General features: G+C 34.8%; 1 protein-coding gene across 1 annotated transcript; it reads left to right on the top strand.

The window, feature by feature from the left end:
- The first annotated feature begins 1944 nt into the window (after positions 1-1944).
- gbp2 (guanylate binding protein 2) lies at positions 1945-13113 on the top strand. The gene is made up of 11 exons (XM_052134707.1): positions 1945-2211; positions 2352-2548; positions 3367-3494; positions 3668-3777; positions 5702-5895; positions 6166-6408; positions 8064-8341; positions 9159-9371; positions 11212-11314; positions 11562-11755; positions 12488-13113. The coding sequence occupies exons 2-11, from the start codon at positions 2356-2358 to the stop codon at positions 12707-12709; spliced, it is 1878 nt and encodes a 625-aa protein (XP_051990667.1). The 5' UTR covers positions 1945-2211; positions 2352-2355; the 3' UTR covers positions 12710-13113.

Below are 13113 nucleotides of genomic sequence, written 5' to 3' on the forward strand. Positions count from 1 at the left end.
TTTAATTAGCTAAAAAGTTCTGTGATATTTCATTCACAAACTGATTGGAATGGGCATACTTGCCCTCAAACCCATGCACTGTTATACCTAATGTTGTTTTCAACCAATTAAATGAAGTACAATAAAAATAAATCCTTACATACTCCATTCTACTGGAATATTTGAGTTCAATCAATTTATCTGAGCTTAATTTAGTCCATTCTCACTGAATCGGTTTATATAATTAAGGTGAATTAACAAGCGTATTTGCCAAATCTACTGTACTCAAAAAGATTTGTTGAATCAGCTAAAATCTGTGTCAGTAAATTCTGCATAATTTATAACAAAATCTTCGATACTGAGAAATGTAAATTACTTTGAATATAAACACATGTGTAGAACGGAAGAGGGTGGGGTCGGGCTGGAGCGACGCACGCTTAGACCCCAATCAGCCTGAGGGTGATAAAGGCAGCTGCCCTGTATGTGTTTATGTTTGTGTGTTTTTGGTTATGTTTATCATAAAACATAATTTATATTGCTAAGCCGGTTCTCACCTCCTATTTTCCCTTTAACCCCCTTACTACATGTTAGACAATCAATGTCACCCTTTATGTTGTCCAAATAGCTTAACAAATGTGTCTAAACACTATTTAATATTGAAAAATGTTGCTGATTTGCCAGATCCCAGCATGCATTGTGGTATGAATGTATTTGTATGGTTAGTGCTATAGTCTTATTGTTTGCTGTTAGCAGACTTAATCTGTGTTTTTGTTTTTGTCATCACTGTTAGTTAATAGTTGATGCTCAGTGCTTATCTTTTTATTTGATGTTTGTTGATTATCTTCATTACTGAGGTATATGTGCATCCCACATCCTGTGTTTACTTTGCAAATTACTAGTGCCTTAAAAGGCAAAGATTGCAGTGATCAGTGAGAAAGAACAATGAAGCAAGTCAGTGTGATTTCATCTTGATTGGAAAAAAAAAAAAAAAAACATGAAAGAGAACCACTCTATCCATAATCTTGAAGTGAGATCACCTATCAACCAATGCAAAATAGCTCAAAACATACTCCCTATTGTCTATAAGGCATGGTGAAACATGTAATCTAATCAGTCTTTCTACTCTCAAGCAACCTAATTTTTTTGTATATATATATATATGTGAATATTTTACAATAAGCTATACAATATATATTTATAATTAATGACTTATAGAAATAATTGTTTTAATCATACTAGTTATTGTTGATGTATTATTTTAAATGCCAGTGGATGAAAACAATAGGAAAAATACTTCCTAAACCAAGGGCTAAATGTTCTCAAGGACCTTAGTCATCCAAATCAAAACACATTATCTTTTCATCCATTTCAGAGTCCAATCATACAGGTAAATACCAACATATTTTTCTCAGAATGTTTTGGTTTTCCCTTAAGCTACAATAGACCTACAGCACCAAAAACACCCAGGCAGAGCTTAATAACATATCTTTTGAAGCACAAAAGTACAGATATGCCATAATATGAAAGCAATTCTTCCTCATTATGTAATATTTAAAATAAATATTTAAAATTAAAAAGAAAAATAAATACAATATTAAATGTTGTGGAAATAACAAATAAATGCAAGACTTATTAAGTTAAATATATATATATATATATTATATATATGTTTTTTGTTCACTATATCGTACTAAAGGAAATTAAATATCCTACCGATGCTTTCTCTCCGAGTCTGCTGTAAGACTGTAAGAGTCACATTTAACACGAATATGTTTTTTGTATATATATTTTGCAGTGTGTGTACGCCCACGTGTTGTTAGCTGAGCTGACATTACGGGCCATTTCTCGGAACTGGTCTATTAATTGTAAAGGCGTGCAAACTATTATCAGGCCAATTGGTATGGGGAGTCAAAAGATCTTAGCATACATTATATGAAGTAAGAAATAAGCAGTAAATTATTGCAAATTAACTTTCTTAAATAAGAAAATATTTCACAAGATTTTTAATCTTAAGAATGTTTCATGATTCCAACCACACAGGATGAGTTGCCTGTTTTCACTTTCGGTATAGTCTGGTTCTGTACTGATCATGATGTTAAAAACAACCGGAGGAGCCTGAAACACTAGAGTACATTTCAGAGTTAATTTACAAACTGCTGCAGCAACACATACGGAAACGTAAGAGGGCTTTTACCTTCATCTGCCTGTGACCGTTACATGCTTTTATAATAGGTAATAAACAATCAGATTTTATTTGTATTGTTTGCTTGGCACGCAATAACGTAAATGTATGTTACTAAATAAAGCGTTTTGAAGCATCGCGGTGTTGTGCTGTCGCTAAGACTGTCATTTTATTGTGCTTTTTTTCGCAGAGACATGGCTTGTAGTGCGCGAATGTCATCTCCGGTGTGTTTTATTGAAAATGATTTAAATGGAAAGCTGTGTGTGAGGAAAGAGGCCAAAGACATTCTGGATGAGATCAAGGAGCCGGTGGTGGTGGTGTCCGTGGTGGGACTCTACCGTACGGGGAAGTCATACATTATGAACCGCCTAGCGGGACAACAGTCAGGTAAGAAATAAGCCTACTACTCCTAATATTATTATTTTTTGTTGTTGTTTGGCTATCATGAATAAATAAACATAATCTGTAATAATTAAATTTGACAAGAAAGTATAAAATGCGAAAAATAAATAATAATAAAAAAAACTTAGAATAGAGCTTTTTAGAGTTCGGTAAAGTTGGACATAAATATATTCACAGATTCGAAATTCCCGGATCAATAACTCATACGCGAAACGTTCTTAAAACACAAACAACACCTCTTTCCAACCGCAGTAATGTAGACAACGAGCTACAACCTCGTTTACATCAGAACAAGCCTCCGTCACAGCTGGACAAACAAAGAGCCTACAAATTGACGTCATGGCTGAACAGCTTTTTTAGAAACAGTGAAAATAGTTGATCTTTTAAAATAAAGCAAGGTTAGTTTAGGTTCTTTCTGTATGTCAAATGGTATGACCCCAAGAAAACTTTATGTCATCCATTATATTTGTTAAAGTGTTTGACAACTTATTTTTGGCTTTAAAAACAATGATATGTGTACACTCAAATGTATTCAGTTGTATTTACTGCATTTTTACATCACTATAAATAAATGTAAAAAGAAAAAAATATATAAAAAAATATATATATAATATAAAAATATTATATATGTATATATATATATATATACATATATATGTGTGTGTGTGTGTGTGTGTGTGTGTGTGTGTGTGTGTGTGTGTGTGTGTGTGTGTGTGTGTGTGTGTGTGTGTTCTAGCTTGGTACATCATTATTCTATATTACATCCTTATTTGTCTTTGACCCTAAAAATGCAATTGTCTCAGGCTTTGCTCTGGGCAGCACTATCGAATCCAAGACCAAAGGCATCTGGATGTGGTGTGTCCCTCACCCCTTTAAAAAAGGACACACTCTGGTGCTGCTGGACACCGAGGGACTTGGTGACGTGCAGAAGGTGAGACCAGCCACACAGAATTCACATTGATGTTTCCATAGCAACATTAAGCAACATTATTCCTCCATAGCAAAACTGGAGAGCAGTAGTGATTTCTTTTGCACACATTTTATCTTGTTGCTAGTAAATGCAAAATGCAGGTTACTGGAACTGATGGCCTCTTAATGTTTCAGGGGGATGAGAAACATGACACATGGATCTTCTGTCTGGCTGTTCTGCTCAGCAGTACTCTGGTGTACAACAGCTTAGGGGTCATTGACAACATGGCACTGGAAAAGCTGCAGTATCCTTTTCACACACATATACAACACCCACATTTATGTTTTACGTCATTAAAAACTAAACTAAAAAAGAAAACTAAGTAAAAAGGAACTAAATTCTAAATAAGGTTGAGTAAATGTAAATGTACACATGAGTTGTTTACAAATAACAAAAACTTTTTTCTACATCATAATTTTGGGTAAAATTTTTCATGAATGTAAGGGAAAGTGTAGCTCCCGCACAAGTATTATTTTATGACAGACAATTATGAAAGGATCACCATCAAAAAGAAAAGAACAGATAAATACAAATAACACACAGCAATACAGCATAAACGTTGTGTTTGGAAGATCTTCATATGTGTATGACTGTCTTTCTTCAGCAGAACACAAATGAAGATTTTTAGAAGAAGATAGAGCTCTGTCAAGTCTTTTAAAAGATAATAACGTTTTAATTATCAATGTATTTTGTACACAAATGTTTCGATTTGCTTCAGTAGAATCCAAGACAAGTGAATAATGAGAGAATTTTCATTTTTGTGTGAACTATTCCTTTAATGCCATTTTTAATCTATGTTGTTAATAACAGTTGTCTTTTGAGGGCGCTACTTTGCTGCTGTTGTTTTAGACAACCGTTTCTGCACGATGTTGATCTCAATAAAGCTCATAGGATAGAGGGTCGTGGCTAATTCAATGTTTTATGGAAGTAGAATGGCTGAAATCGCTTACAGCACCTTTAAAGGGATAGTTCACCCAAAAATTCTAAATTAAAATGATCTCATCCTAGATGTGTATGACTTTATTTCTTCTGCAGAACACAAATTAAGATATTTAGAAGAATATCTCAGCTCTGTAGGTCCATACAATGCAAGTGAAGGGGTGCCAATATTTTGATGCTCTAAAAAGCACATAAAGGCACCATTAAAATAATCCATAAGACTCCAGTGGTTAAATACATATCTTCAGAAGTGATATATATGTGTGGGGGAGAAACAGATGAATACTTATGTCCATTTGTGATATAAATTGTTCTCCCTGCCCAGTAGGGGACATATGCATGAAGAATGTGAATCACCAAAAGCACAAGAAGAAGAATGTGAAAGTTAAAGTGGATATTGACTGAGGAGAATTTATAGTAAAAATGTATTTAAACATTGATCTGTTTAAGAGTCATATGGATTTATTTTATGCTGACCTATGTGATTTTTGAAGCTTAAAAATATTGGCACCCATTCGCTTGAATTGTCTGAACCAAAAGAGCTGAGAAATTCTTCTAAAAATCTTAATATGTGTTCTACTGAAGAAAGAAAGTCATACACATCCGGGATGGCATAAATGTGAGTAAATGATAAGAGCATTTTATTTTTTGGGTGAACTATTCCTTTAACTAATCTCTTTTAACAAGCATTAACAAGCCCATAAAACACAACAAGTGTGTGTGTGTGTGTGTGTGTGTGTGTGTGTGTGTGTGTGTGTGTGTGTGTGTGTGTGTGTGTGTGTATAAACTCTAATCACTCCATGTGGAACAGACAACATTTTTCACATATTTAGAGACCCCTCTACCACATTTCCTACCTAAGTGGTTTCACTATGTACCCTACAGCTGTATCCTTAGTTTAAATACAAAATATGTGGGAAATATGTAAAAAAAAAAAAAAAACTGACTTTGATGTCAGTGACAGTTACTTTCATGAGTTCAATTATATAGGTTTTATGAATAAAAATAATCTCTCAATTTATAAAAACTGTATGATAGTCATTGAAGTATTAGAAAAATGTTGTTTTATATGTAGAATCTGCTTGAAATATCATTACCTACCCACATACAGTAAGTACAAACACAATAAACTTGTACATATATATTATACACACTCACAGTAAACAAACACATACAAAACAGTCTCTCCTAGCAACAGTGAATTTCCTCCTGAACAGAGCTAAATATAGCTATGTGACAGAGCTGACAGAGAACATTCGTGTGAAGGCACAGGCAAGTCGAGACGAGGATGAGTCAGCAGAATTCATGCATGTTTTCCCATCGTTTGTCTGGGCTGTTCGGGACTTCACACTGGAACTGAAAATGGGGAATGAACTAATAACATCAGACGAGTATCTGGAGAGTGCACTGAAGCTCAAAGCAGGTGTGAATTGACATTTAAGTGATATTAAGTGACATTATATATATACAGTACATACATACCCCTTTAATAACGCCATCTCACGAACGCCATTTCACACACAAACAAACACTCAATCAAAACACTGCCCATTCACTGTCATCTGTTTTCAATGTTGCTATATTTAAGCACACAATGACATTGTTGTGACTTATGTAAGTTCTGCACCACTTGCTGTACCAATCAGAAATTGAGAAATAACTACTGTTGCCTCACAGGTTTAACTCATTTCAGGTAGCTCACCTCAGATTGAGCGGTTCAATCTTCCCCGACGCTGTCTTCGTCATTTCTTTGCTTTGAGGAAGTGCTTTGTGTTCCCTCGGCCTGCTAGTACACAAGGCATGAGAAAAATGGAGGAGCTGACCGAGGCGGAACTGGAGCCAGAATTCGTGCAGCAGGCCAACACTTTCTGCAGTTACATATATGGCAGTGCAGAACCAAAAACCATCAGAGGAGGCCGCACAGTTACCGGAACCGGTATGTACTTTCACAGTAGTGTTGGGTTCAAGTCCACCTTAGTCAAGTCAGAGTCTTTAAACAATCGAGTCCACGTTGGTCTGCAATCAGTCTGAAATCTTTAAATGCAAACCAAAGAAAATTTAATGGAGCTCTTCTTTAGCCACAAAAACATGGTTAAAATAATAATTTTGAGTCATAAATTTAACAGAATTGTCCTTCAAAAGTGTCAGAGATATAGGCTGAATAAAAGACGTGCATAAGTTGCCCGGTGGTTTACTGTAAATATAAATGAAACATTTTCAATAAAAACGAAAACCAACTAAATTCATCTCCTACCATGAAGTTTAGCTTCATACACAAACTCTGCCATTGATTAATACATTTATTTTATAGTCTATAATTAAATTATAAACAAAAAATTCACTGCCCAAAATATCCTAATATTTTATTGTGCATGGTTGAATGTTGTGAATGGTGGACAAATGCTGTTAAATAATGTATTTAAGCAGCTCGTTAATACTTTGAAAATAGTCAATCAATAATAAATAGGTGCTGTTTATCTGTTTATAGTTGTTGTCTGCTACTTAAACAGTAGTCATTTTTTATTCTAAATCTCCACTTTCACTTTCAGATGTGAAAGTGAAACTAAACAGGCAACATATGTTAATTTCAGATGTGAAAGTGAAAGTGGAGATTTATAGGGGGAAAAAGGACTTCAAATTTGAACTGCTTCTCACCCACATCTATCATATCGCTTCTGAAGATATGGATATAACCATTGGAGTCTTATGGATAACTTTTATGTTTCCTTTACGTGATTTTTGGAGCTACAAATGTTTGATCACCATTCACTTGCATTGTAAGGGCCTACAAAGCTGAAACATTCTTCATTTGTGTTCTGCTGAAGAAAGAAAGTCATACACATGTGGGATGGCATGCAGGTTTTTATAAGAGAATTACAAATTTTGGGTGAACTATCCCTTTCAGAAGTCATATGATAGGTGTGGGTGAGAAACAGATACATATTTAAGCTTTTTCACTATAAATCACCACCATCCTCATTTTTCTTCTTTTGTTTTTGGCAATTCACATTATTCATGCATATCGCCTCCCACTAGGCAGGAGGAGAATTTATAATAAAAAGGACTTAAATAATGATCTCTTTCTTACACACAAAATGAGGGTTGGGTGGTTTACGAGTTCACTTTAGGTTACAAACTGGTAATTACAAGATTATTATGCTATAAATGTGGTTTATGAGGATGTTTCTAGTGTCCCTATAATTCAAATTGCTTAAAAAACATACTAAATTATGTTTTTTGTGAGGGTTAGGTTAGGTACAGTATAAAAATCCTTATGTCTATGGAGAGTACTCATAAGGATAGCCTAACCAACGTGCATGTGTGTGCGTGTGCGTGTGCGTGTGCGTGTGTGTGTGTGTGTGTGTGTGTGTGTGTGTGTGATACATATAGTGACCTTTTTTCTTTTCTTACCATTGATTGAAAAAATAGAAATGGTTGCTAATAATTGTGCCAATGAATGCTACTTGTAAAACTTGGTCTTCAGCAGCAACTGTTTCCATTCATAAGCTGCTAATAACAGTCTGTGGAAATCAGTGAACTGTGACTAGAATTACTGATTGAATGACTGAGAAAGTTTTTATTTCCTGGCAGCTCTAGGTAATCTTGCTGAGGTGTACGTAGAGGCGATCCGCAGTGGGAAGGTACCCTGTCTGGAGAATGCGGTCATGTCTTTGGCCAAGATCCAGAATGTCCGAGCAGTGGATGAGGCCCTGCAGCTTTACATTGCAGAGATGTTCAATTTGACTAAGCTTCCAATGGACCCTCCTAAGTTGTCCAACTTCCACAAAATTGCAGAGAACAAGGCCATTGAAGTTTTCATCACCATGTCTTTCAATGACAATGAACAGATTCATCAGAAAGAGCTCATGGTACTAACACACAGACCGAGGGAACTAAAAGAAGTAGACTAAAGGAAAATAAAGAAAGGCAGACAGTTATATAGAGGCACTAAAATAACATAACAGATGGGGAGATAATCTGAGCTATGTTGTGTCCCAATTTTCATACTTATATATTGTGCACTAACAGTATTTACTTTGCTGGTAATTGGAAAGTTCATACCTTTGAGGATGTATTAAGAATGTACGGCAACATTAGGACATAATACATCATAGAATTGTGCCATGATATCACATATCCTCTTGTCGTGTACTACATGTACATTAACATTGCACTTAATCATTAAGCAGATGTATTTTTCAAAGCGACTTACAACTGAGGGACATTTCAAGCAAGGTAACACTATATGCAGTATTGTAGTGCCAAGTTTCAAGAATTAGCTAGAATATCAATGTACTATACTGTTTGTTTTTCAGTGTAAACGTTAGCATTTAACTAAAAGCCATTATTACATCAGGCTGCTGTGCCACTTCTGCCATGCATTTATTCACCACTTTTTAAAGAGATGCAGTACTACCTGGAAAAGCATGCACTTGAATAGCACACCTTCTGGGTTCCTATATTTTGACAATCTAACATGTAACAAAAATTGCATACCATCTGGACCTTTTCGGTACTATGATTTGGGATGCATTAATTATAATCTTGAATGCTATTTAGGATGGATAGTAAGTGAAATTGGACACATTGCTTGTCTTTATCATTAACAGTGTATCTATGAAGGCAGAGCATACTGTTATAACAAACAGTTTCTCTCTCTCTCTCTCATTCTTTTTCACTTTTTAGGGAAAGATTCATGAAGAATATCAAGGAATGTGCCAACAGAATCTGGACGAGTCTGTGAGACAATGTGAGGCAGATCTGCATCATGTGTTTGATACACTGGAAAAAGGCATTTCTGATGGATTATTCATGAAGCCTGGAGGATACAATGAGTACAGAGACACAATTACACATCTGGCCAATAAGTACAGAGAAAAAACTCGGACACAAATCATGGTAATGAACACACACATGCATGCTTTGCATGTATTCTTTTTTTCTAGATGGTCATACTTGTAACAGCACACATCACCATCCATTATGCTGATAAAGATACAGAAAAGTTACTTTTTTACTATTTTAAAATAACCTTTAACTCCAAGTCATTCCAAACCTGCTTTTGGATACATTTTAAAGAATGTACTCGCTGATACAATGACAGATACTTTTACACTGTTATATATATATATATATACTGCATGGATTATTTTAATGATACTTTTACATTGTTTTATATATATATATACATGGTTGGGAGGATTACTTTTGAGATGTATTCCACTACAGAATACATGCTGTAAAATGTAATTTGTAACTTATTCCGTTTGATTACTCAAGGTCAGTAACGTATTCTAAATACTTTGGATTACTTCTTCAGCATTGGTTGATTTTTTTAACTTTGACTATTAAAAACTCTGCCAGTACAGTAAGACAAAATACACATGCTGAAAATACATTCTCTGAAAAACCTAAATATATTATGTAGTGTTTCTAAAACAAGATCAATCGAATTGATCTTGTTTTCAGGATTTTTAGATATTTTGACAGAAAAATATTAAAAAAATTATTATCAAGAATATGATTTTTGCCCTAATATCAAAGGTCTTTCTAGAAAAAAGAATGAATGTGATTGATAAAGAAATATGATTGTGCCTGGTAACATGTGCATGTAAAATGGCTAGAAATAGCATTTTAGCTTAGTGTAAAGTTGACAAATTACACAAAATGTATTTCTATTTCTTCTGCTCCAAACTTACTTCAAACTGACTTCTCTGTCTGCTCGTATGAATGTAACACATCATGAGAAAGTGTTTCACAACTGTTCAAATAATAATAATTTAATGTATAAATGTTTTCCATCTGAAAGGACTAAATATCAAATTAAACAAATGACAATAAATGCAAAGTAATCTGGAATGTCAGAATAATAGTAGAGAGAATGTTTTATTTCAGCTTTTATTCCCTCTGGGTCAGAATTTTACATACACTGTTAGTATTTGGTAGCATTGCCTTTAAATTGTTTAACTTGGGTCAAACGTTTTGGGAAGCTTTCCACATTTCCCAAATGATGCGTCCAAGCCTCTCAGAAACATCATTTTAGAACTACTAGTATCTTGCTTCTAACATGTTATTGGAGAAACGTGTGTGTGTGTGTGTGTGTGTGAGAGAGAGAGAGAGAGAGAGAGAGAGAAAGGGAGAGAGAGATGGATCACCTGTTGATGATGCTGTAGTCTGTAATCATGCTCCATCTCTCTCTTTCTCACACACACTCACATCCTTGTTTCTCCAATAACATGTTAGAAGCAGCCCAAGTCGTGATACTAGTGGTTCTAAAGAGATGTTTTAGAGAGGCTTGGACGCATCATTTGTTTTGAAGCAGATTCTGATCCGCCGCGTAATAAAGTAGTTCCATGCACAAATGCGTTTTTTATGACTGTGCTCAGTATTTCCAAATTTTTTCTTATGTACTTGTTAATTGAACAAGGAATTGAATAAGGAAAGATGTGTCAAGTCGGGGTTGACATCAATCACAATTGGTACATCTGTGAATTATAACTGAATTTATGGAGCCAGCTTGAGTATACAGAGTTGATAATGAGATTTGAGAGCTGCAGCAAAAGGGGAGTATTTTAAATGAATAACGACCCCAAACCTCATATGGCTTCAGAAGACTTGGAATATATCACACAAGTCATACTGTCTACTTTTATAATAATTTTGAGGTGCTTTTTGTCATGTTTGACTTTTTAGTTCTATCAAACAAAACCTGTTGTTTTTTTTATTTGTTTTTTTATAGAGTGAGGAAGTGTTGAGTATGTATTTTAAAGCAAAGGAAGAGATTGGAAATATGATTCTTCAAGCTGACAAAACTCTGAGTGTGGTGGAACAGAAACAAGAGGGTAACATTCATATCAGCTACTGTACAAGTCTTTTCTATCATTCAACAATTAGGCAAGAGACTTTCAATTGTATACGATCGAGCACACTAACTTAATGCAGAACAAAGAACACACATTCATCACTGTCTAATCTAAATTTCAATTCTATATGGGTCAGAACTGCATGTATCCTGTTTACCTACACACCTGTCTGTCATTTGTTTTGTAGTGTTGGAATGATTGTGTTTTACTTTTTCTCTTTATGCAGTGCAGAGGTTAAAGAATGAGGTTCTAGAGCAGCGACAAAGGGGTCTAATGGAACAGAACCGTTTACAGAGGCAAGCATTTGACGACATGCAGAGAACCCATGATGAGCATGTTAATCAGATCATTCATCAGATGGAAAGAGAGCATGAGAGAATGAGAAGAGACAATGAACGCGTTCTTGATGCAAAACTGAAAGTAAGAACAAGGCACTTTCTTTAGAAACTCGAAATCCATTTAGAACTTTGGATTTTAGGCCACATCCACACCAATACATTTTAGTTTGAAAACTCTGTTTTTAATTTTACAACGTCGTCATGTTCGGGTTTTTCAGTGGAGGAAAACGTCATTCTAGTGTGGGTGAGAGACATAAATACCTTTTTCAGTTTCCTAAAGTCATAGTTTTCCACTTTTGCATTTTTGAAGTCTCTATTTTTGGTGGAGGACAAAGCTGTTCGAGTGTGGACCAGAGGAGTAAACGTTGCAAAATCGAAGTGTTTTTAAATTAAAATATATCAGCAAAAATTAATCATGGGAATAATGGATTTTTGTGTACAGTATTTATGCAAATTGTCTAATTTTTAAGGAATGAAGGATTCTGTCATCATGTTGTTCCAAACCCATTTAGATGTGAAATCTTTCAATTGTTATTCACTGAAATTCTTGACATCCACTGTTTGTTAAAATCATACAGTATGTGTCAAGCGTATTTATAAAAAGTGGAACTATAAGTTGAACCTCCTTCTGGATATTTTACATGAACAATCTATTTAACGGTTATGGCAAAAGATGAAATGCAAAAGTATAAAGCTGTGCAAACGGTTTGAACCTGATAGTCAAAATCTCTGTAGAGTGAGGTTTAGGATCAAGGTTAGAGTTAATCATTCTTTAATTAGTTGTTATTGTTGTTGTTTTTTTGTTATATTGTAGGAAATGGAAGCTCTTCAGCAGCAGGGCTTCCAGCGGGAGGCTGATCGGATGCAGAGGGAGATTGATAGCCTGAAAGCAGACATTAGTAAAGGCAAGGAGTCCGAACCATCCATAGTCCGCAATGTTTTGGATGGATTGGGTTCTGCTGCAACTATGGTTTTGCCGGGCTTCATCCCTAAAGCAATTGGCGTTGGCCTGTCTTTTCTCTCAAAGCTTTTTTGAAAATGTGTGTACATTAATCATACACTCAGCCTATTATACATACCATTTTCACAGCTTTAATGTGTTATGTCATCTAATAGTAAAATTGTCATTGCTGGAACTAGTGAATTAGTCATGTGTTATTAATCCAGAAATTGTGCTTCTCTAACAGATACAATTCACTTGTAACTAAAACTAAAATTTTTAATATTTATTATTTAACTTATTGTTTTTCCCTTGAACTGACACAAACATTACAATCTGTGAATCATAATTTAAACTTCATTGGTGACATCAGAAAACCAAGAAAAGCTATTTGTGACCACTGTTTTCTTTTATGCCCTAGAGGAGAGGTTTTAAATAAATTACACCCCCTAATACACTTACACCCCCAAAGGGGTAAGACACGTCAGACCTTTGTGTGT

The sequence above is a fragment of the Xyrauchen texanus genome, chromosome 9, assembly GCF_025860055.1.
Source record: "Xyrauchen texanus isolate HMW12.3.18 chromosome 9, RBS_HiC_50CHRs, whole genome shotgun sequence".
NCBI classification, from domain to species: domain Eukaryota; kingdom Metazoa; phylum Chordata; class Actinopteri; order Cypriniformes; family Catostomidae; genus Xyrauchen; species Xyrauchen texanus.

Coding starts and splice junctions, on each gene's coding strand:
- gbp2 (XM_052134707.1), top strand. CDS start 2,356: ATGGCTTGTAGTGCGCGAATGTCATCTCCGGTGTGTTTTATTGAAAAT. Junction 2,549..3,366: donor CCTAGCGGGACAACAGTCAG/GTAAGAAATAAG, acceptor CAATTGTCTCAG/GCTTTGCTCTGGGCAGCACT. Junction 11,315..11,561: donor GGTGGAACAGAAACAAGAGG/GTAACATTCATA, acceptor CTCTTTATGCAG/TGCAGAGGTTAAAGAATGAG.